Here is a 24,752-nt window from a genome sequence, read left to right on the forward strand (position 1 = left end):
GGGGTGAGGTGGGGCAGTGCACTGCGACTCTCAAATGTGTGTTGCTTTTTATGCTCTCAAGTCCCAGCTCTCTGTTTGGAGATGTGACGAGGCTCCTCACGGGCTGCTGGACGGAGATGCCAGCTGAAAAACTGTAAGAACTATGATTGTGAACGTGTTTATACTCCGCAAATATCAGCCATTGCAAAGGGTTTTCTTTTGAAAGCATGTGCTTCGGAGTGTGTCTGTTGTGTTGTGTGTGTGTGTTTGTGTGTGTGTGTGATTATGTGTCTTGTTTTTTTTGTTTTTTGTTTTTTTTTACACATCTTCATAGGAGTTGTAAGTAATTTTTTGTGTGTTTTTGTGTGTGAAGGAGGGTACAAAGCTCACAACGATCCCATCGGTATGCATTCCTTGTTCACCTCAAAACCCTTGTGCAGGAAAGATGTCCATGTCAAACCCCCTCTACCTCTCCAGTGGCATCTGAGTAATAATTTCTGTAAAGCTGGCCTGCTGCCTGGCCTTTTCCCAAAAGCGGAGCGTCGCCGTAGCTGTTGGCTGCAGCGACCGGAGAAGCGGCGCTCGCGGCACCTCATTAAGGATCAGTAGTCTGCATGCATCTTGACGTGACATAGGATTTGAATGTGGCATGCGTTGGAATGACCCCCAGGGAGTGAGGCAAAAGTGAGAGAGAAAGAGAGGAGAGAGTTAGAAGATGCAGCGAGGTAGAAAAGACAGCAGGAACAGTAGAGAGCTGTGCACAACAAGACTGGATAATCTAGCTAGATGTCTGGGTGCGGGGATGAGCTTTATTGTGCATGTCTTATAGAATATGCATGTCCTATAGAATGTGAAAAGACAAAATCCATTGCAAAGTGCAGGGATAAAAAAGTTGAAAAGAAAAACACTGTGGTTTCTATAAGGTTTTTCCACCTTTCTAAATCCCTGTATACCTCATAAGGCTTAGATCATGAGCAGTGTCCAAGAGTATGGCTCTATTCATCTTCCTCATGCCATGGTGGTGCTCACTAACACATGTTCTCAGTGCTCTGGTGGAGCTCCCAATATAACCCTGTCTCCCTCAGGTCCCAGTTCTGGGCTAACATATTTAATGATACCTTAGAGTGAAACTTTTGTCTTTTTGGAGTTTTGTACCAAGGACTTCTCAAGATTATAAAACGTTAGCCATTCCAGTCATGCCATCTTTTTAAAATGATTAATTTTCCTTCACTCATTCTTCATTTTAATGAACTTTGGAACTCCTGTGTAAGGTCAGGAGCTTCTATAGGACAGAATGTATTTGAGCTATATCACTTAAAGCAAATTACTTTCTCAGGAAACAAGAGTAACAATCTTATCTACACACTTAATTTACCTGACCAAATGATCAACATATCATAAATGTATCACTTATACAATAAAATATTGAAGGAAAAGTTTCCAAATCAGAGGTAATACTCTTTATAAAAACAATCAACATGAGCTATCCCAGCTTCCAAACCGTACTGTGTGGGAATTTAGTACCACTCGCAATGGGCTGCCCAGCTACACAGAACCTAACATTTTAGGAACATTCAGCAACGCACGTATCACTGGCATCATAGCGAAATTTGTAAATTAATGTCTGTCTGCAGTGATAAAGCCATGGTATAGTTTTCTACAGAATTTCAAATCCTCTAGTTGTCTCACATATTCAAAGCTACATTACGTTTTGATTTTGCATAACAATATCTTGACTTAATTCAAGTAGTGTGCCTGTATCAGCTTTTGACATGTTATTACACACCTCAAATTCAAGGCTCTTGGGAACAGTCTGGTTCATCGCTCACACAGTGTCACAGCTGACGTGATCTGCTGACAAATGGGAAATTTGTGTCACTGAACAGCAGCACAGAACCATCTGCAGTGGAAGACTACTTCAGATGTGGGCAGCAATAGTGCTTGTTGGTGAGCCAATGCTGTTTCTACTCATTCCAGTAGCCTAAGTGCCTGAACCAAAACAGACAAAAGGCCCTGCAATCACATCAAGCACTGCACCTGATACAATCAGCCAAAAATAAAACAGGCACCATTTTCTCCATAGCAACCCCTTTCCAAAGAGGCTTTGACAAGTGTGGGGTGCTAAGATGCAACTAATCATGGGAGCTTTTGTGCACAGATATGAAAGGAAGTTGAGAGGCACCAACTGCATCACTCACTTTTTGTTACACGCATACACACTTCTGCAGAGTGACAGTACAAGAGGAATGGATCTCACAAATACATCTTAAACTGCAGCCACGTCAGCAGAGGACGTTGCTAACTCAGGGGAGACTAAACCTTGTCCTAAGGAAGCAGCGCTGCACCTAGCTTGAATCCTCAGTGAAGGCCTCGAGGAGTAGGTCCAGTTAACTTCTGGGCAGAGCGGTGCAAACATGGAGGACAGAAGAGGATGTGACACTTTAATCTGGACATCAATAAGCCCACTGGCCTGAGTGGTTTGCCGGAACAGACTGTGGCCGATCAGGACCAATAGTACATTCAGTATGACACTCATGTAAAGTTTTTGCTGAGATAAGACAACCAGCCAAGGGGAAAAAAGAGAACATCATGAGTCTGCCCCTAAATGTTTCTCTCTAATCAGCCACAGTGGTTTGGTGCTTGTTTGTATCTGCAATTTACCATGTGGATTTTCTATATTCACAACATATGTGTATCAGGTATAAATTGCCAAATATCTCTAATCCCCAGTATCTACACCATCCTGCCAAAACTATGACTGAAAACACAGTGCGGGTCCAGCACAGGAGGTACAAGAGAGGACTTGTATCTCTGCTTCATAAACTGCTTTTCTAGTGTTCACTCTCTTAGGAAAAGATGGACAAACTACAATTACTGACCAAATCCAAGAGTGACTGTCTATATTGCTGCTTATTTCTTCAGTGCAGCCTGGCAGGATGTGCTGATTGGCCCCAGTGCCATGGAGCCTAGTCATCAGGTTATTTGCAGCGATCTAAGCAGCCGGGTGGAAGCACATGGTCCTTTTTTTAGATTGGGTTCTATATAATAAGAACAAGTGGTGCACTGACATGACCGTCTTAACAAAATTTTGCTCCACTTGGACTCTCAATTCATTAGCTGCAAGTCTCTTCACTCCCCTGTGAGTTCTGAGTTGTTATCCTGGGAGGGGTTTACATTGCACCTCAAGTGGACAAAGAGGTAGCAGAGGGCCTACTGTCTAAACATGTGCTCAGTCTAGAGACTAGATACCCCAATTCTACCTTAGTTAGTCAAAGAACCTTAGTCCGTTGTGGCCTTTAGAAACCAACTACCAAAGTATAAACAGTTGGACTGCTGGCTTTTATGAGAAAACACAACAGTTGCCCATTTTTACTGCAGATTTTCATGCTTTTTCACATTTTCCTATTGGACAACCCGATCTTGGGACGACACAGATGGTTCCCAGCTACACCCTGAGTCTGAAAGCTGCCAAACCAGTATGCACCACAGTCAGATGATGGACCGGCTTGGCTGTACAGCCTTGGATGTCTTCTACAACACTGAGCACTGTTCGAACACCTACACTGGCACAGTATGCTGCTCCGCGGCTTTCTGTGAGGAAGGCTGCCTATTTCAGAAAACAGTTGTGAGGTAAAGGCAAATACAAGTGCAACTGTAGAATCAACCTGGTAACAAACACTCTCACTCTCCATGGTGGCCCCCCCAACACTCTCGCCAATTACAGAAGAAGAAGCAGCCGGGTTGAACCCATGCACCATCCCTCCCCGGGCTGATAACCTAAGCCACACTTCCCCTCTAATCCTCAGCTACTATTCATCACTTGGCCTCCTCCTTCACCTGTTTCCTCGCCCCTGTTTCCTGCAGCATCCCCCATGGACCACAACTTGCTTGTCTCTACTCCAGAGTGCCCCCCATCCCCTCTGCCAGTACTGCATTAGCTGTCACATCACACACACACCTCATCACTTAGGACCGGGCTTACAAAACCTAAAAGCACAAAACATTTGAAAAGATGCAGAAACAGACAGGGTCAGTGTGTTTGATCCTGCGAGGAATGCCTTCAGCATGATCTTCATGACATCCCGGACCCCCTGGACAGAAGTACTGAATACGTCCTCTGGGTTGACTTAATTTTCAATTCAGTCCACCCGGATTGTCTGCATGCTACGATTCCTTCATCTCAGTGAGCCACCTGCATCAGCTTCAGAGCATGGTCAGTAAGCACAGGTGCTCAGCAACACCATCTGACCAAACCTGTATTCACCGTACACCAGTGCATCTCCGTCCTCACCTTGGCTAAACTCAGCAACTTTGTAGACGACAGCATTGCAGTGTCTCAAAGACAGTGATGAGTCTTCCAACGGCAAGAACTACCTTGAACTGCACACCCTCAACAGTGAACAACCGCACCTGCTGCAGAATTTATACATTTGTACATTCTCAGAATTTGACCACAAAGGCTTGTTCTTCAAATGTCAGCCTTTTGAACCAAGTGTTTTGCATTTTTTGTGTTTTGCACAAATAAAAAAAAATGATTTAAGCGAGGTCCTTCATCAGCTGTGCAAGCAAGTGCTTCAAAATTTCTCTGGAAACTCTGTGTACAAGGTTGAATCTCTAAAATTTTAATTAAAATTTAGCAAAATACACCAATTTTTAAATAACATGATTATTGATACAGAAACTTCCTTCAATAAAAACTCCAGTTGTTCAGTATTTGTCTCCTGCATGCCTCAAGAAAAAAACGGGGGAAAAAACCCTGCTAACACATGCTAGGCACAGGCCCAAATTAAAAGATCTCACATGCTGGGTTCACCTGTTCAGTGACATTAAATATTCCCTGTGCCTGCATGAGTCAGTCCAACTCCCTCACTGCTCTGCTCTCAGGCGCCAGTGAGATAAACGCACTGGGTTGAGAGGGTGGCAGTCCTGGAAATATGACATTTAAACCCACCTCTCTCCCACTCGGACCGCTATGTACCCTGCCTCACCATCCTCGGCACCTGCCGGAATGACACCTCAGTGCACTCACTCACGGGAACATGATGGTTAAATTATGTCCTTGAGTAAATGCTTTCCACATCTCTGTTCCCCATTGTTGTTTGACAAAGGTTTTGGAGAGGAATAAACCTTGCTCAGCCTCCATTACGTCTGACCACCATGACTCATCCACTGAGCTGACCTTTTTGGCTCCCCAAGTCAAAAAAAAGAGAAAAAAAAGGAATAATATTTTTAGAAATGTTTTTAATCAGTTCAGTTCAAATAATACTTAATTAAATTCCTTATTTGCTCCAATATCACATTATCACGTCATAGTTCTAGGAATTTGGGAATGTGAGCGACAAACTTCCGTCGTGAGTGAAGCCCCCCACCGCATCTGTTTGAACTAATAACCATGCAGCCTTGCTGGGCACCACAATGCACTCGTCACACATGGCCATGTGGATGCCTGATTGACTGCTATGTCGCTAAGCAACAGAGAAGAGAGTCAACCTGTTTTTCTTCTTTCTCAATCAGAATAGGCCATAGATGGCACATCACCCAGCTCAGACTCAAATCTGAATCAGAGAACTTCAGAGCACTTCTGTTCTGCATGGCTTTTCCTGTGTCCTGTCTAGATCCACTAGCCCTCTGACATTTATTTACATTAATAACATATAATAACTGAACACATAATAACAGAAAATAATTTAAAAAAAAGATTTTCCTCTCCTCTATCTTAAACCTAGAAGCAAAAATAACATAAACATGTTATATTAATAGTCTATAAGGTGCAAATAACAATAAGGGAATATAAATATATATAAATCTAGTCTTGTTTGCTGCTGTTAAGTGCTACCAGAAGGAGGTGGCAGCATGGCACAGCATCTAAATCACCATGTTAAAAAAGAGGCAGAATGCAGGAGAAGAACCGTGGTTTCCAATTCCATTCCTTCATGGATGACATGGAAGAGAAGGCCATGCACGGCTGTCAGGCCCACGGCAGTGTTCACTCCGCCTCTCGTGCTGGCCCAGCTTTTCTTTCATTGGTTCTCTTCTCTCCGTCGATCAATCACTTGCTCTTTCACATATTTCCAGTGCTAAATCCATCCAGTCATCCATTTCAAGAACAATCTCTATAGCTCTGCACTTTCTACCTTTTCCTGGTATGCTTCTCTCTCTCTCTCTCTCCCTACTTTTCTCTCTCCCTCTCTCTCTCTCCCTACTTCTCTAAGTAATCAGATTTTTGGTTCAGTGATGTCATTTGCGGTGCTAATGTCTTTTCGGAGGACTGCTGTTAGTGGCCTGCAGCACAGTGCAGCAGAGACAGTGCTCCACATTAGTCTGTAGTGCTGCTCTGTTAGAAGAGATGAAGATCTGCTGAGGCTCTGAGAAGGAGAGCAAGTTGCTGCCATATGGCTCAGGGAAATTCATCTTTGAGCAGACGGATTCTTCAAGGAGCAGTGGTTGAGATGAATTATGAAAGGAAGACATCTACCATATTTCACACAGATTGGCCTGTTTTTTTGATCGACTGATTAATGTTGGTGGCAAATCAATAGCCAGTCTGGGGCAGCACACCCCTTGTGCTTCACTAATTTCAGCAGGAGAAAATACAGGCAAGTTGTACACACCTACCAACAGCCCCTACTCCCCTGCCACACGAGTGTGTGTGTGTGTGTACACACCTCCTACACTTACGCCTCAACACATACCAGAGAAATTGTGTAAAGAAAATGTGTAAAAGTATGGGCTGTTTATCCAGTCTCTCTCTCTCTGTGTGTTAAGGTGGGCATTTTTTTATGGAGAAATGCACAATACACATGTGAAATTAGCATGCTTCTAATTTCAGAATACCTGGAAAATTGTGGGTACTGTCATAAAACCAATAACAAGAATCATTCAGGACCAAAAAAATAAATAAATAAAAATGGGACCAGAACAAATCATGGCGCAGATCATAAATGCTTCTACTATTAGGCATAAGGACTTCTGTAAAAAATAGCCATCATGTTGCCACCACTGGTTTGTCCACAGTCTCCTCCTTATTCCTCCACGCATCTCTTTGCCCTTGACTGTTTCGTGCTGTGCGTTCTCTCGCTCCTTCTACCTGGGTGGAGCACTCACTCATTCCCTTCTTCTTTGCTCCCATCATCTGGACGGTCAGTATTCATTACGACCACTCCTCAGGGGTCTCCACTGCCTGTGCTAGTTATGTGCGTATCCTTTGTGTTTTGTTATTTTATGTTTGTCATGTTTTGTCGCACATTTTCTGTGTGCTTGCTTGTGTGTGTGTGTGTGTGTGTGTGTGTGTGTGTGTGTGTGTGTGCGCGTGCACACACGAGTACTTGTAGCAGCCTTTCCTTTGTGCCTGTCTGCATTTCAAGACAGAACAAACAGTATAAACCTTCATCTCCATGTGCAAATACGAGTCCTTTCCTGGTATGTCTCCTGTTGTGAAACACAGAGTTGCTCAGTAAGCATCAAAACATCCGTATCTGCGTCAGCTGTAACGGAGACAAATTATATACTGGGTTCTGTCCATTAAAGGAGCAAAATGAAAAGAAAGAAAGAAAGAAAGAAAGAGAAGAAAATACATATAAACAAGCAAGCAAGCAAACAGAGGTGAAGAGGTCTGCAGCTAGTTTTGGGTGGATATCTCCCAGACTACAGTGGTGAGGAGTGAGCCACTCGGGTGGAGTGTGGAGGATTCTGGGAAGCTGTACAGTAAGTCAGCAGTAAGAAGTGTTTCTGGCTGTGCCAGGTCCTTGTACCCCTATCCTCCCACACACATGCTATTCCCAAACTCCACACAGCGCTGCATGTGGGCTTAATCGGATAAAAAAAAAAAAAAAAACATTTTTCCAGCCAGATTGGACTCCAGCTGCAAAACACGCTGCCATTAATGCCAACTAATGACAGGAAGAAGAACACGGAAGGACACAAGCGAGAAATAATGGAAGTGGTGTTCTCCTTTAGATAACAGAAACAGAGATAAGCTGAAAGTCTGACGTTTCTGTGTCTTTATCACTTAAACGCTAAATGTAGGGGAAGAGTTGCTCATGCACGCTGCGAACCTTTCAGGAATGAGGGGATTTGTACGTGTGCCGTTGTATATAGTCTATTTCAGATAAAACTGAGTGAAGTAGACTGCCTCCTTCTCTCTTGAACGTGTGTGCAATTACACACATGGATGCACACATGCTACACACACTCACACCCCAAATAAGAACAAATGTGTGTGTGAGTGGTCATGTTGCACACTGACAAAATATTCACACGAAGTAAAAATAAAACACTGACTTGAAAGAAGCCAGATTTAAACAGCCACAAAACATCGTTTCCTAAGTAGCCAATAATAATAATAATAATAATGATGAAAAGATTATGCTGGGATTGTTAACAACTCACCTCTCTCTCATGTATGTGCACTCACACATCCACACACATCCACACACCCAGCAGGCCAATCCATCACATGTGTGGGGGGCTAAAATGTTCGTGGGGAATGCAAGTAGAATACCAACTTTAAATATAAAGGCATTGAACATTTGTTTATATAGCCAAAAATAAGAATATTAACAGCCTTTGTATTTAGAAAGAGTGAGAGAAAAACAGTAAACAGATAAGGGCAAGCTTTCTGTTTTTTGAATTAAGTAAATAAGTTTAAATAATAGCTTAGTGCATTAGAAGGAACAGGGACATTATATAATAAGTTGCAGATATGTGAGTACGTGCAAATCTGCATGAAGCAGAACTGTTATTGCCTGCAGTAAATTAGTAGGAAGAGGCCAAACCCAACGTATGGATTTCTACAGGGACTGCACTTAGAAGAAGGCAGTAAAATGTCAGTGGATGCACACCAACCCCTTTATCCACAGTGTTGCGCAGCCTCCATCAGGCAGGCAATACAGGATGCCGAGGGCTACCGAGAATATTTACAGGAGGTCATTCATACCAAATGCAGTGGAAATCATAAATTCTTAAGGTGTGCAAATGATTCAGTGTTTGGATGGTTGTATATTTTTATCATCAGGTATGCTATATATCTTGTTAACTGTTTTGAATATTTTAATGACATTAGCAGCCAAAGACAAATTTCCAGATTGTAGACAATAAAAGCAACCAATAGTTGTTGTATGATGGTAAATGGCTGCGATCATTTTGGGAAAAACTAATGACTCTTGTTTGCTTTTTCTCAGGTAATAGACCACATAATTCACACAATTTACCACAATTTATGTTAGGGGTTTACTAAATAGCAAAGGGGAAAACAATATGGGCTATTCAAATAGACATTACATTGGGCTGTGGTCTAAACGCACTAATTTTGTGTCTCTAAAATGGACAATAGTTTTCAACTGTCATGAAGCCTGATTCACCCTTACCCTTGCAAACAGTAATCAGAATATTTCAGCTCTTTAATTCTAGATACTCTGCAACCTAGGTGGAATTAAAATTGAAATTTGCTTCTAATTATTGTATGTGATATAATTTAACATGTCATATTAAGAAAACTAACATATGCAAATTTTAAATTAGCTTCTTTCTTCTGCAGTTTTGGTTGATTTTAGATCCAAAAACTGGAATGACGAAACTGGCAAGAAACCACACACACACACACACACACACACACACACACACACACACACACACACACACACACACACACACACACAAAAATAGCAGCTTCATCTCCTTCTTCTAACTTAGTATTGGTGTATGGTCTGTGATCTAAGATTCCCGCCCTGTAGCAAGTGAAGACTGCTTGTGTTTCAGACTTGGTATTATCCTCTGTTTTATAAGGTAGGTTTTGAGTTGCATATACTTTTGCTTATAACTTTTAGCTCTCTAGGTTGGTTTGATGAACCTAGCAGTACTTAGCACTCATTATTGGTTTCACGCGTGGTTTTGGTTTGGGGTGTAACTAGCAGTTACGAGGCTAGATCCTACACTGAAAAATTGTCAGGCGATCTGCTATAGAAATCAGTGTGCTTGTGTTTTCTGATTTGGGATTATCCAGCAATCCAGTCCTATCTAGAGCATTCTACAATAGACAATGGCTTTAAACTGTCACAGCTTTCAACTCATCAGGTATCATTTACAGGATCAACATCCTGTCCATGTAGACTCTCTATGGGTGTCCCACAAGGCTCAGTTCTGGGTCCTCTTCTCTTTTATCTCTATAATCAGTCCTTCTGTGATATAATCTCCTTCCATAGACTCTCTCACCATTGCTATGCTGATGATACCCAACTAACCCATCCTTTCCACCTTCTGACAGGTTTCTAGCAGCATCTCAGCTTGTTTGACTGACGTCTCATCATGAATGGCAGCCAGCCACCTGACACTGAATCTCAGCAAGACTGAGCTGCTACACATCTCCAGAGCAGCAGGTCCTCACAGAGATCTTGCTATCTCTTTTCAGAATTTCATTTGACTGGACAGTGAAAAGTTCCCACTCACATTGCCATGGTTGACGAAGTTGTGCTTGCGGGCGACGCGCTGGGCTGCTTCCTCCCCCCCGTGGATTTGAACAGCCCAGGAGTTGGTGTAGATGCCACCGGTGAACGTGGACCACACCACTGTGCTCAGGAGGAGCAGGCTGGTCCAGAGCGGCAGCAGGACCCAGTAGACCTCCATCCAGAGCAGTGCGAGCAGCTTCCAACACTGGTCTACTGCTGCAAGAACCCGCCCAGCCCTGTGGACCGCATCAGCCACGTAGAGCGCTGCCGAGCCCTGCAGAAGATGAAACGGAATAGCGCCTAATTACACACAGAGACAGAGAGAGAGAGAAAGAGAGACATGCTCCTTTTATACAGCACTGATGGACAAATATAGCTGGTTCTATAAGACTATAAGATCATAATCCCAATGGGGCCACCAGCACACAAACAATTTTTTTCACTCAGTCCTGTTCTATTTATACTTGAGCAAAGCTGACCTGTGAGAAAAGTTGAGCTGCAAGAATAAGGCTGAGCAAGAGTGAATGTGACCTTGCTTTCTGCTTGAGCCTGGAACAAGGTGTTCAAGTAGGCCAGAGTCAAAGAGCCAGACTTAACGATCTCTTTGTGTTGCGTATACGGAGGGAATTACATGAGCACAAACTTTCGGAGATGCTGGAAAGTCCTAGCATTTCTGGCCTATCCGATCATATTGTGAAGGTCATAGCCTATTATGCCCAGTTTGAATATCATGCAGGAAGATCAGGAAGTGTTACACTGGCTGTTCCAGGCTGATCCTTTGATATCGCAGAGCTAATGGAGAATGACAGGCATAATGAGCAGGAACTCTGGGAACACAGCAGAGATGTGAACATTTAACATTTAATTGCAGACATGATAAATAATTAAATGTCAATGAACTATGTACCTGCTCTCGGTTGTTTGGATTTCAGTCATCGTGATGCAGGCATTCTTTATACAGTAACACACAAAATCTCTTGTATCTATTTTCTCTGAAAATAATATGCTGTATGATAGCAAACTAATTCTGCTCTTTGGAGGGAACTGCATGCATTAGCAGTGAGATGAACATGACTAATGTAATTACAGGTTATCTGCAGCCACTTCACACCATAAAGTCATCAGCAACTAGCTTTCTACAAATTTGTGGCTGGTCTATGCTCAGGTGCTCAGGACTCCATCAACTATACATGTTCTAGTGAAACCTGGGATTGGTTTCAGGTTTCAGAAACAGGCATATGAAAGCATCCTGCATTACTTCTTTTTATGCCATCCTGGGTTATTCTTCTTCTCAGGGAAACATGGATCACGCCACACATGGGCTGCTGTTGGATTCCAGCAGCAGCTTAGATACCGTGCTGCTTAGGCTGAATATGGAACAAGCTCAGCGGATCCCCTGAAGGCCGTTCCACCGCCCCAGAGACTTTCTACAACATGACAACACAGCCAGACAACACAGCCTGCATAACAAGGTGCCCATGTGCTTACCTCTTCCAACGCCGCTCAAACTGCCCTCAGTTTAGAACAACCGCTCTAAACCGGTGGAATATAATTGTCCAAAATGATGATCGGAGATTTGTCAATAATCAGGACCAAATAGCTGTTATGGAATTGTAGCCAATGCAGGAAGGTTTAGTATGTGGAACTGACAGTAGATGACTAGCCATTGACTTCAAGCCAGTGCAGTATTTCTGAAACATATGCACTATATGGTTGGAATCAGCCAGTGAATACTATAGCACACAGTAAGGCTGCAGGACACTGGAACAGCGAGAAAACAAACAAGCCATCACATCTAAATCTGAATTGCTGCGCTCATTAAGGCTTGGCACAGTGCAGTGAGCTGGAAGGGAAAGCAGAGTACCTGCCTGTCAGTACAACTCTAGAAGAGCTTCCAAATACTGTAAGGACAGAGGAAGAGAGACAGAGAGGGAGAGAGAGAGCGAATGACGAGGAAGAGAAGCGGAGAAATGGGAAAGGTGGAGGAAGTGAGATCTCGAGCTTCACAGTAGTCTCTGAAAGACGGAGCACAAACAATCTTCTCTTACAAAACGACCCACTACAGAAGCAAAAGCAAAAATAAATAGAGGGAGAGGAGAAAACCACTCGACGCAGGAAAGAAAAAGTACATTTTATTTTCTGGAACTAGTACAATTAAAGAATGAAATCCTAAAAGGGTGAAATAAGAAGCTGGAGTAATTGAATTAGTATTTTTGAATGAAACATTCTCTAGGAATCCATAAAGTGAGTTGAACAATGTAACAATGCAACTTTGTAACATTTCATATCATCATTAACCATTATGCATTATACATGTCGGAATGCATTTAATGAATAATTCATTTGTTATGTCAAGTTTGCCCTTGAACTTAGCATGAAGCCAAGACATTCAAGACACCGGGAGAGATAAACAAAGCATGTCCAAGTCTGCAGAATGGCCCAATGGGTTATGGAACAATTGTGCTAGAAACGCACTGCAGACTAATGACCTGTTGCCCTAGTGAAATACTTGGTTCTGGTGGGGAACATTAGCACATTAAAATGCACAGTACATTAACAATGAGCTCATGTAAACACAGCCTCCATATTCTCCCCATTACAGGCTAGATTCATCAGAAGCTCATTTGTATTCCAACCCCCAAGATACAGGTTATGTTTATAGAAAGCTGTGCAGAAAGTTACAGATGCACAACTATGTATATCACTTTAAAATCAGAAACAGGCAACATCATGACACTAACTGAGACAAGTATGCTGCATTAAGAAACGTGCAATGGCAGATGACAACACAGTAAATGACAAGCGTAAGCAAGCACACCATCTTATTATACACCTAATAGAAATCTTCCCTACTAAATGTTTTATTTCTGACAGTGAACAGTACTAATACTTTTAAGTGAAGTTACACTGCCTTATGAAATGTCTTATACAATGCTTTCCATCATCTTATGCAATATTTTGAAGCTGGAGAATATTTTAGTTTTACATAGATGACAAAGAACACGACATAACCATACACAGTGCTTGCACAAAACTGTGATATAAAAAGAAGAAGAAGCTAAAACCGTCACTGTTTTTGCCTCGCATATCGACAGAAAATGGGTAGATGTGGGACTTGGTAATACGTACTGGTACCGTGTAAGGGCTAATCATTGCCGAGAAACACATCCTTGATGCGTCACTCATCCCTTTAAGGTACTACATCAAGAGGCTACAAAAGCTCCTCGTCTAGGTTAGATCTCTACTGTTTTTACCAAGAACTCTTTGATGCAGTCTACTGTTCAAACAGGAAAAAAATACAGCAGCTCCAAAAAACCCTGAACAGCTCAGTTCTACAAAAAAGCACCAACTGCTTTTTTGTCACACAAAGGCGGCTGAGGCTCTCGGACCTCTGCGTTTCAATATCTTGATGCACGGGCTCGTGTGGCTTTCGGGGCGAAGCTACAGGTTACGCAACAAGCCCAAGGTGGCAGAGCGGCTTGGAAAATCAATCTCCCTGCCGCCTCTGCATGGCCCTAACTGAGCCAACAAGGAGCATTAGGAACACCACTAATATGTTGTGAGCAATCGTGCGCCCAAGGCCGTAAATATCACCATGCAGGAGTGATCCAAATGATGGGATATCAGTCTTCTAACTGAACATTACAGAAGAGAGCTGTTCAATTACTCTGGATTTCTATTCAACTCCTACTGAGTGTTTAACGGCTCCAGGCTGGAAGCCACTCTCATATTAATTTACATTAATCTCAAGGTACGACTATATTCTGAGATGAACAGAAGTCAAACCAAATCCATATTTTCAGTGGCAGCCGTGCTTTAAATCCCACCTGTCTGAAGTTTAAGTCGCTTTCTCTTCAGGATGCAGGAGTATTTTAGGGGCACAGGTCTGCTACAGTCACAGATGAGACCTATTGCCTGAATGGATAATTACAAAGTATACAGGCCAAAGAGAGGAAAAAAGATTGCAGGCTTTGACAGTGAGACTGGTCTTCTGGGGAAGAAAGAAACAGTAATTATCACTGCTTAGTAACTTCAGACGCTGCTACACGTAGCCTTAATGACCTACACTTACTTCATCAGTGCACGACCTGTGGAGCATGGAGACTCATTAAGCCCCAGACACACACACAAACACACATTCTGCATGAAGGGACAAGTGAAGTATTCTATTTCTTTCTTTCTTTCTTTCTCTCTCTCTCTTCTTCCTCCAGAAACACATCAGATTCTGTGTTTGCCATCTGTACACACATACACACACATCACTTGTCCTCACAAATGTCCATTCTTTTTTTTCCAAGGATCAAGAGTTATTTATAAATCAGTAGTGTCTGTACCATAGGCCTGTGAGACATATGCTGACATGCTGGTAATACCCATGACGACTGACCAGAACTGACAGGCAATGGGATGACTTTCAGTGCTAAAAAGCTAGCATTGTTTGATATATTTGCACTTTGAAAAAGATTTTCACACCTTCCATAGTGCTCTATCAGATATTTCAGTTCTCTTCACCAAACAAAAACATGAAGTTATATGAAGTACTTCCAACGACAATTGCAGGCAATATGGTATGAATAAGACATACTGATGGGATTTTTTAATCTGACACATGACTGTTCAGATGTTGGAAGCTATTATTTAGTTTGCTGGGGTGGGCAGAGGGGAAAGTGAGCCAGGTCTGCATGATGTAACATAAAAAGTATCACATATTTCTGTTGGGAATTATAATAGTGTCTCTGTGGATATAGCAGTTTTTTTGTTTTTTTTTTTACAATTGTTTTCACACATGTTCACTTTTTCAAAACACTTAACACATTCACCATATTGATAGACTATGTGAACTACACTGTCTATACTTTTGCATTGCTTTGATGCAAAAGGCATTCAATCACCACTTGTTCCAAGATTCATGAATACCTCTCAGAAAAGTCTGTACAACTACAGCAAATTTTGCATTTAGATGCTATATTCAAACTTTCAGTTCAAACCCCCCCCCAAAACGCACTGTGGATGGAACTATATTGCATTTTGACAGACAAAAGAAAATATACACGTGAAATACGTAATACAGAATAAACTTTCTGATTTTAGCAGAAAGTTAATTCAGGTTTTTTTGCAGCCTGGTTACCATTGATACAAAAGTGGTCATACTTGAAATGTGTATATATAGAGGGAAAATATGTTTAAAATCTATGGCCAAATGCAGTGGATAGTATGGATGGACCAGGCCAACAGTAGACTTCTGATACTGATAGGCAGACAAATATTGAGAATTACTGTATATTGTGAAAATATTGATGTCACGTTCGCCCCCCGGTGTCACCGTTCCCACAGCAATGCTACCTGTTTGTTTACTCCCTGGTTTTGTTTACTCATGCGTCCTTGTTTTGGTTTCTGTCGGTTCTGCCCCCTGGTTAGTATCTACACCTGTTATTGCTATAACCTGTATCTTGTTTGTCCTCGTTAGTCTCTGTATATAAGCCCCATGTGTTTAGTTCGTCTTTGCGAAGTCTCGTCAACTCATGTTATGTTTCTGAGGCATTTGTGATAGTGTCTGTGTATTCTGGTTTATTGGGTCTCCGCATGTTTTTCGGATTAACCTCTTTGCCTGTTCCCTGTCCGTTTTGGTTTGCTTCGTTGATTGCTTTTCTGGATCCATGACCTTGGCTTGTACTTTGGATTACATCTGTGGACTACACGTGTTCTCTAATAAACTGCATTCACCATACTGCATGCGACTTGGCCTGTGTTTGTGTTCGGAACGTTGCAGTTGATTTGGTATTACTTTATTTGTTTTATTTGATCGTGTTTATTTTTGTTTTCTGAACTACAGTATAATGCACTTTGAGAACAAATGGCAAAATGCTGTAAACCTCCTGAAGAATACTGTGGCCTTTGTGATGCTATTTTATCATATATTTCTTTACATTTTACAGTAAGTATTGTATTCTGCGTTTCTGATACAGTAAAACATTCAATTATTTGCAGTTTACTGTAACACACTAAGTCATGACATCTACTGTGAGAGGTAAGACAGCAGATTAGAAGTTTATTTAGCTTCAGATATTTGTGGATGCAAAAACAGAGGAACAAGAAACACGCAGTCTATGTATTTTGCAGTGTTACAAGTTGTTCGCGTTTTGAAGTTAATTGTACATTGAGGTGACAATGCAGTCTTGTTGGAGAACACATATGTTATCATTTTGGCATCATGAGTCACTTTTGGATAAAATATGAAGTGTTTTGGTGTCCGAAGTGCATTTTGCACCAAACGTCAAACTGATCTGCTGAGGTACACGTTTCAAAAGCACATTGTGTGAAGAGTTTTGAAGAAGTGGACACGGTATTGAGACGAGTGTGAAAAACATTGTAAAGAACTGTAAAGCCATAACAAAAGCCATTTGTAAGATCCTTTTGCTTGACATCAAATGTGTGGTTTATTCATACGCTGCATTACTGTGGTATCATTTCATAACATAAAATGTACTGAAACGGTTTAGAACTTTAAAAATTCTTCATGCCAATGACCTTTGACCCATTTTAGATCTGTATTAATGTCTACAGTCATTACTTGGACATGTTGCCCAAGTGTAAACAGTAAAAATATTAATGACTCTACTTATGACCTCAACATCCTTCCAATATACTGCTGAAGCGTTCCATAAACCAAAGTTCTTTGAACTCCCAGAACTATTTTTGACTATTCACTATTTTTTTAAATTATTTTTTATGAATACATCTGGAACCCATTTTACTACATGGAATGTGGGGTCCAGAGTTGCCTAAACGAAGATCTGGACATTTAATTATTTCTTTTAATTCCAGGTGTGATGAGCTTTTTGCTTGTTATATTCAGAGCTAAGAATGTTGCTTGGTTGAGGTGAAACCCGTTATCTTTTATATACCGTGACATTAGATGTTATAATGTTTCTTAGCGTGGTTGTCTTTTGAGCTAAAGATTTTAAATACGCCGCGGAAAGCTCTGAGCTTTTATTGTTCTCACTCAATATGCTGTAGAGAATTCCACGCGCAGCACGCGCACACACACACACACACACACACACACACACACACACACACACACACACACACACACACACACACACACACACACACGTCAATGACGTGCCAAAGAAGAATTAACTTGCAGGAGTGCAAAAGATGTGAGAACGCAGCCAGTCTTATCCTTATGTAATATTAAAACCTGCGGAAGGACGAGAGTCAAATTTATGTGAGTTCAGCTAAAAAGAGAACTAAAGACATTCTTGTCCTCCAACATGCCATTACAATCTGTTGTTGTGTCTGTGTCTTGACTAGTCAAATTTAAAGCGATTTTTTTTTTCAAAATGCACAATTGCGAAAGCAAACAAATAAATAAATGCTTATAAAGGAAGTGCTTAATGATAGGCTACAAACTCCCAACTTGTTACCGTCACGTCCACAGCAAAACAAAGACACTACAGTATCCTTTAAAAAAATATTCAAAGTAGTCACAGATAAACCCTAACAATAGTTCTACTGTCAGTCACTGTAGCCTGCGCTGCATTCGCGGTTGTTATAACAATATCGTTATCCTGCCGTATTCTTGTATTCTGTCCTTCCAGTAATATTTTCACGGTTTAAGCCAACGAGCATACTTCTGCACATACGTTTTAAAAACTTGGTATTACCTTAATCACTGGCGTGTGTCCACACACCTTAAAAAGAGACTGCTTCTCCTACTAGAGCCGACAGCAAGTAGTAACGAAGCTGTCATTCCGTTATTCAGAGCCGAGGATTCCGGTTTGGAGTCATGTTTCACATGCCGCTTTTCACACTCGCACATCCGAGCGACACACACCTGAGCGCGTAAATGGCAAGCCTTTTTCCTGCGTAAAGCGCATTCTACGACACCCTGAACTCAACATAGCGTTTCAAAATACCCCGTGAGCTCACGTCGCCAACCACGCAGACGGGTGAAACTTTCAATAGTGTTTCCTTTCCTGTAGTCCTGCACGGACAGTCTACTTCAAACTTAAGACGCGACGTGTCTCTAATCTAATGCAAAGCAGCCTTCATAAGCGCCCCGCGTATATCCACGTTACATGCATCACGGTGTTTTAGAAATAAAGATAACAGACTGGGTAATGCAGCCGTACGAGTCTTCGTAATTACAAATGGCCTACAAATCCCAGGAAGTACGTCATGGGGCGATCATGTCTACGGTCTGTTAGCCGTTAACGCCACCTGCAGTCTGAGGACAAACGCTTAAACCCGCTAAATAAACTGCCTTCCACTGATGGACGCTACGTGTTACCGTTAATGTACGGGGTGTAGTTAATTGGGGAGACCGGAAGTCCCGTATTTTCCGGAGCAGTTCCATATTTTATCGTCGCTTTAGGCAGCCTGATGTACCCTTCTGGCAAAAATGTAATTGTACTATATTTCGGCTAAGAAAGTTTTTTCATTGATGTAGCACAGCGGAGAATATAAACGCACACTAAACATTAACACTCATCAATTAATTAATGACCGGGATTATAAAGAGGCATAACTCCTTATAAACGGTATTACTGGCAGTTGGAGCTAATTTGCTGGACAAACTGGCCACAACGAGAGAGACACAGCCTATGGTGTTTTGAGCACTTGGGACAAAGCTGTTTACTGAGGACATAAACAACACTGGTTTGAAGAATGTACTGGTAATATGCAAATATGAGCTTTTTCATATTTACTATCTGGAAGGGTGCTTGTATACCTTCAAGGCAGCTTGCCAAGGTTTTTTAAGTAGGTAGAAATCACTGCCAAATCATCACTACAATGGTTTCATGTTTGTCTAATGAGAACTTTCAGGAATAGTCTACATTTTGGAAGAAAGCGCTCTCTTGTCCTGGCAACACCCAGGTCAGCTGTCAAAATGAAAACAAAATTCCTTCAATGGATTCAATGATGGAATGCCATCCCAGCCTTCTTGTAGAAGGTATGCGAGCACCCTTCCAGACAGTATAATTTGAAAAAGCTCGTATTAGCATATTACCAGCACATTTTCCAAACCAGTGTGATTTATGTCCTCAGTAAACAACCCTGTCTCAAGTGCTCAAAGTACCATAGGCTGTGTCTCCCGCTGTCCTGTTAACTGTACCATCATCCAAACACCCCGTGTACCATCATAGGTGTCAATCTCCAGAGACAACTTAAATATATACATTTTTCATACTCATTTAATGATTATACCCCATGAGGGTGGCAGAGTTGGGGGGGATTCAGATTTGTATACAGAGGAGCCCTGCACTGGCTCTCTCTGTCTTGAGTGCCTTAGCTTACCTAGCATGTAATCTTCCAGAACTACATTACAGTTAACGTTGATTTCATTTGCCAATATCTGAATATCTCAAGTTACATGGATGCCAGTGTTGGAATAAGATTTTGGGTGAAGGGTGTTACATTACTGTTTTTCTCAGTTACCTTGTGAACTTTGCCGTAAACACTGTCAACATGTAGCTTAATTAAGAAAAAATATTTAGTAAGTATGATTGGCCAATGGAGAAAACAGCAGCAGTATATGAGGAAATACTGTAGCATTGGTTAATGTTCTTTAGGCTAAACTGACTCTTTATATAGTTCTAAGTGGAGGTGTTATGTTGAGAAATGGGGCTCCAGATACTCTAGACAGTTGATGTTGATTCATTAGAAATACGTTAGTGTCTCATCCTGCCAAATGTTTTACAGGCATAATTTACGTTATGGACGATGGGGACATGTCCCCACAACTTTCTGAAATCTAAAATTTTGTCCCCACCACTATTTGAAATGTACCCTGAAAATATTTTATATAACATGTTAAAACAAAACATATTATGTTTCTAGTTAATATTCAAAATAACGTTGCATGCTTGGAATTTATGAAACAGGATGCTGAGATAAGAAATGCAGTATCTGACATTTTGTGAAACTAAACATTATTTTTAATCAAAATGACTAGAAACTGCTGTATTAAATATGATTTAAATCACCATACACACGTTTTATATTGATCAATGCCGATAGGTTTGAGAAACATGACCATAAAACCTTTTGTGAACCTTTTCCTTTCAGTCCCGGTGAACACGCATGCACTAGGACTTGATTTCTTAAGGGGAATGCAAATTTCAATTGCAGCTGAATTGAATTCGACACCAGGTCCCCATTCTTGTCTCCTGCACTTTTCAAAGCAAAGCTGTGCCCATGGATGAAATTGCAATGTAGAACACAATCTGCCTGAAGGTGAACTAAACAGGAAAATACATAGAACTGTGGCTTTGGAGTTTTCTCCCAAGTAAAAGTTGTGGATGTGGGAGTGGGGATATTTTTCACTAAGGTGCCCCTTTTTTGTTGTTTATTTGACCCTGATCCTGGAAGACTTTGCAAGTGTAAGTAAACATAGGATACTAATTGGCTAATAGTAGACAGAATGTTGAAATTGATAATATATGCAAGTCAAAGACTTTTCACTTATCATTAAGTAGATCAGGGATACAGGTACAGATGTGTTTATTGTATCACAAAACCCATCAGAAGACTATAACTTCCATAAAGAAAATCTTCTTTTATATTAATTTAATTAATAGGGCTATTTGTTGTTGCTGTTATTAAGGGCTTCAGTTCTATTTGATTTGTTAGAGGCATATTCTGATGTTACTTGTTAAGGAAGAATGTGTGTGTACCATTTGCCCCATGAAAAAGAAAGCTGTAAAGTCTAAAATATATATTTTAGTGTAATAAATGTATGAAAATCAGTATCCTCCACATCTCCACAGGATCATCCACACTGGAATGATTGAACCCCCTACATGTTTTCGTCTTCCAACAAGCAAGCCTATTTGAATATGTCAATATGAAAATAGGACTAATGGAGATTATACAATGTTTTTGAATAATTTCAGTCTAGAAAAATATGTTGGCTACCAGGAATTACTGCATAGTCACCTCTGTTCGGCAGGGGTTGCAGATATCATTTCAGTTCTGCTCAAATTCTGCTTTCAAGTGCTAGTTGAATTATAAGATAAGAGCACATGTATAACCTTCAGGCATTATAACTTGCTATAAGATATTTGGAAAATGTTGGTATTTTGCATGCATAAATAAAGAAAACATGCACAACGTTTCAGCAATTAAGAGTAAAGAATTCTTTGCAATGATTAAATTGTTTGTGTTTTGGTAGTTGCATGAATTTGTAGGCCTATCTTGTACCTTTTATAGGCTTATACTTACTTCCCTTGGTGCAAAGCCAGGCAAATAGATTTGTTTTCCCTTTCAGTTTTCAGCAAGATTATGAAGGTTAGCCTGAAAATATAATTACTGGATAACATAAAGTGTAGTTTTACTCTCAAGTCATCTATAGATTCCATGAAGTTGCACACTATTGACTGCTAACAAAAGGCACCTGAATGTGATATTACACTTCACTGAACAAGCCTGTCACTTTGATCAGTCACACGTAAATTCATCACCATGGATAGCATCACAAAAGGTCAGTGAAAACACTGGTGGATTTCAATCAAATTCTTACAATTGCTAAAAAAATGTTTTTTAAGTAAAATCTTTTTTAAAAATTAAACTTTGCATTATTCATTTGCAAGAAACCTCTAATTTAGGACAAAACTGAACTTTTGGGATGCTTAGAATATTTGATTTAAAAGATTAATGTGCATTTATTCAATTTTCCACCTGCTCCAATTATAGCCAAGATGTTTGGTGTTCACATTTTGTTTCTTCCATTTTACATTGGAACTATACCCAACAACTTACTATATCTAACAAGTAATAAGTAACAACCCTCCGACCATGTGCTGAAATGATCCCATACTAACCTCAGGAGACATTGTTTTACTAAGCAGGCTTTCCCTAAATTTTAGCTGGAATTTCTATTGCAGTATAAAACAACCCCCCCCCCCCTACACACACACACACACACAATTTTAGTGTCAAATGTATTGGCTAATCAACTTCATTTGCAGTTGCTAATGCATGACTATAGGGTTTCTTCAATTCCATGCAAATTCTTCACATCCCCCTGACGATCAGTCTCTAGGCTAATGCGTCGGCCTATCTTGAAAACTGGTTTCAATTAAGCTTCAGGTCTTTATTAAGAGTGCAAAAAGAGATAGCTCTTGGGCAAGTGAAGGTAGATAAAATCTGCAACATCCACGCACATTTGCCAATATCAGATGCCAATATCTGGGGTTCAGAAGTCTGCATGAGTTAGTCTGAACTAATTTAAGAAAACAAAGTAAATACAACGATTTATTGTTTTCATTTTAAGAGGTAGGTAAACTGGCTTTTGAGTTCACTGAAGCTCAAAAAGTCAATAAAGAATAATTATGAAGGTAACGACTTTTTCCCAGTGAAGGACAGTTCAGACTGAGGTCCTTCATCACCTGTGTAAGCAAAGAGCTTATGAAATTCTCAGAGCTGAAATTAATTTATGTTCAAAATAGTAGATGTTTAAATAATAACATTAATCCCATGGGGTTCTAAAGTTCTGGCAGTGAGATCAATTATTTTACCTTAAATTTCCTCACTTCATTGTTTCCATAGCAACAACAGGAAATGCAAACAGATATATCATTAATGCAGTGTCCATTAGTATTAAAATGCTTTGCTACTGGAATGCTGGACTTGACAAATCCTTAGTTCTGATGTTCTGAAATGATGAGCCTTCTCTTGGTTTCTCCGATGTACAGCTGCTTACATCTCTTGCAAGGGATACAATGTACATCTCCTGAAGTGAGGCACTAGGAATGACTGATAACAATTGATAATTTAGTGACTGTGTCAATAAATTCACATGGTGCTTTAGAGACATCAGTCATATTTGATTGATCATTTATGTCATGCATGATGAGCATGCCTTTGATGTTTTTGTCTTGTCTGTAGGAGATCAGTGGAGGTTCCTTAAAAAGTGGTGCAATCTCTGGAGGATTGTGAATTGTTTAAGTATATTAACCACTATTATTTGTAGGAAGATAAGTTAGCAACAAAGGAATTCTTATTGTCCCAGAAATAAATTGTTAATAGATAGATTGTAGATTGATCAAGCGAAGTCATCATCCCTGACTATCTTAGGAAATTCACACATTTTTTAGTTTTCTGGAGGAAGTCTTCTCATTGCAAATGTGTTTAAGGTTTCATAGCTGGAAATGGAATTTTTGCAGGTTTTGGGACGTGAGAAGTTGTATTGTAAATAAGAATGAGAATATGTACGTTTATAATGGATGGTTGTATTTAAACCAGAATTTAAACCATGGCCACTAGATGACCCCCAAAAGTGCATGAAATGCACTGGATCCAGTCATGTAGGATGTATTATATTTTTAGATACTTTATTCATTTTTTTTAATATGTTATATCATCTTCCATGATACAAGAAAGCCCAACTGAACTAATTAGTGTCAACAACATATCGATCTTACAGTGATGTCAAACCACTTTGAGCCCCGGAAACAGATTCTAATGAGAAAATGCAATATTGAGATAGTTTGAAAGAGGAAGAATACTAAATTTAGGATTGTTTTCTCATTTTGAAAGTTTTCAATAATCATGCATATTTATATTTTACTGGTGAACCAATGTGGTTATCTTGTTACATGTCAATTCTGTTCATATTGTCTGTTCATTATGTATTTACTGAGGGAGGTACTGTTTAAGTTATTTAAGTTAAATTGTAGTTTAATGTTGTTTTGAAGTTTTGCACGGTGCAATTTTAAACCAAGTGCAATTAAAGTTGTAACTTGTTTGCAGTAAATACATTGTCTGCTGGTTTATTTTTATTACTTTTTGAGTGTACCAAGTTCAGTATGTCACTTAGCATTGTGCCACTTTAAATATTAAAATTCAAACATCAGACCACTATTGTGTTTGCTAACTTTTAAGATTGAAAACCATAGAAGGCTAAAAACTCGTCAGACCTGACACTGATTTGGTTTAAACACCACAGTTTACACCACAGCTTAAACACCACAGCAGGAATTATCATGCATTATCGGTAGTGCTGGAGCAAAGTATGTGAAGAGTCTTAACTTATGAGGGTAAAGATTGGACAATAGATTGAAAAATGTCGCTGAGAAAATGTGATATAGCAACAAGCAACAAAAGATAGGATGACACTTCTCTAAATCTAACTGGCATTGATACTTTTTCCCCCTCAAACCCCCCCCCCCTCCTCACGAATGTTCACCAGGCGGTGCTAACGAGTCAGAAACAAAGCTGCGTCTGTGTCCTCGCCGCGCTGCAAGCGAAACGCTCCGCTCGGCAGTTCAGTTGCAGTAGTGCTGGCGCTGTCTCGGACCAAAGTTGTCCCGGAATAAGGACAGC

At 40.5% G+C, this 24,752-nt stretch overlaps 1 protein-coding gene across 3 annotated transcripts in view; it reads right to left on the reverse strand.

The window, feature by feature from the left end:
* Positions 1–18,572, reverse strand: part of furinb (furin (paired basic amino acid cleaving enzyme) b) — a 68,915-nt gene extending 50,343 nt beyond the window's left edge. The window contains exons 1-2 of one of the 3 annotated variants that reach the window (XM_035523872.1): positions 18,092–18,572; positions 10,423–10,695 (exon numbers count right to left, since the gene is read on the reverse strand). In XM_035523872.1, the coding sequence (XP_035379765.1) occupies positions 10,423–10,599 (177 nt within the window). In that variant the 5' untranslated portion in view covers positions 10,600–10,695; positions 18,092–18,572. Of the gene's footprint in view, positions 1–1,765; positions 1,831–10,422; positions 10,696–10,900; positions 11,458–18,091 lie in introns of those variants that run through there. The other 2 variants (XM_035523873.1, XM_035523874.1) reach the window with 2 other exon arrangements.
* Between the last annotated feature and the right edge of the window lie 6,180 nt (positions 18,573–24,752).

Source organism: Electrophorus electricus, chromosome 2, assembly GCF_013358815.1.
Source record: "Electrophorus electricus isolate fEleEle1 chromosome 2, fEleEle1.pri, whole genome shotgun sequence".
Taxonomy (NCBI): domain Eukaryota; kingdom Metazoa; phylum Chordata; class Actinopteri; order Gymnotiformes; family Gymnotidae; genus Electrophorus; species Electrophorus electricus.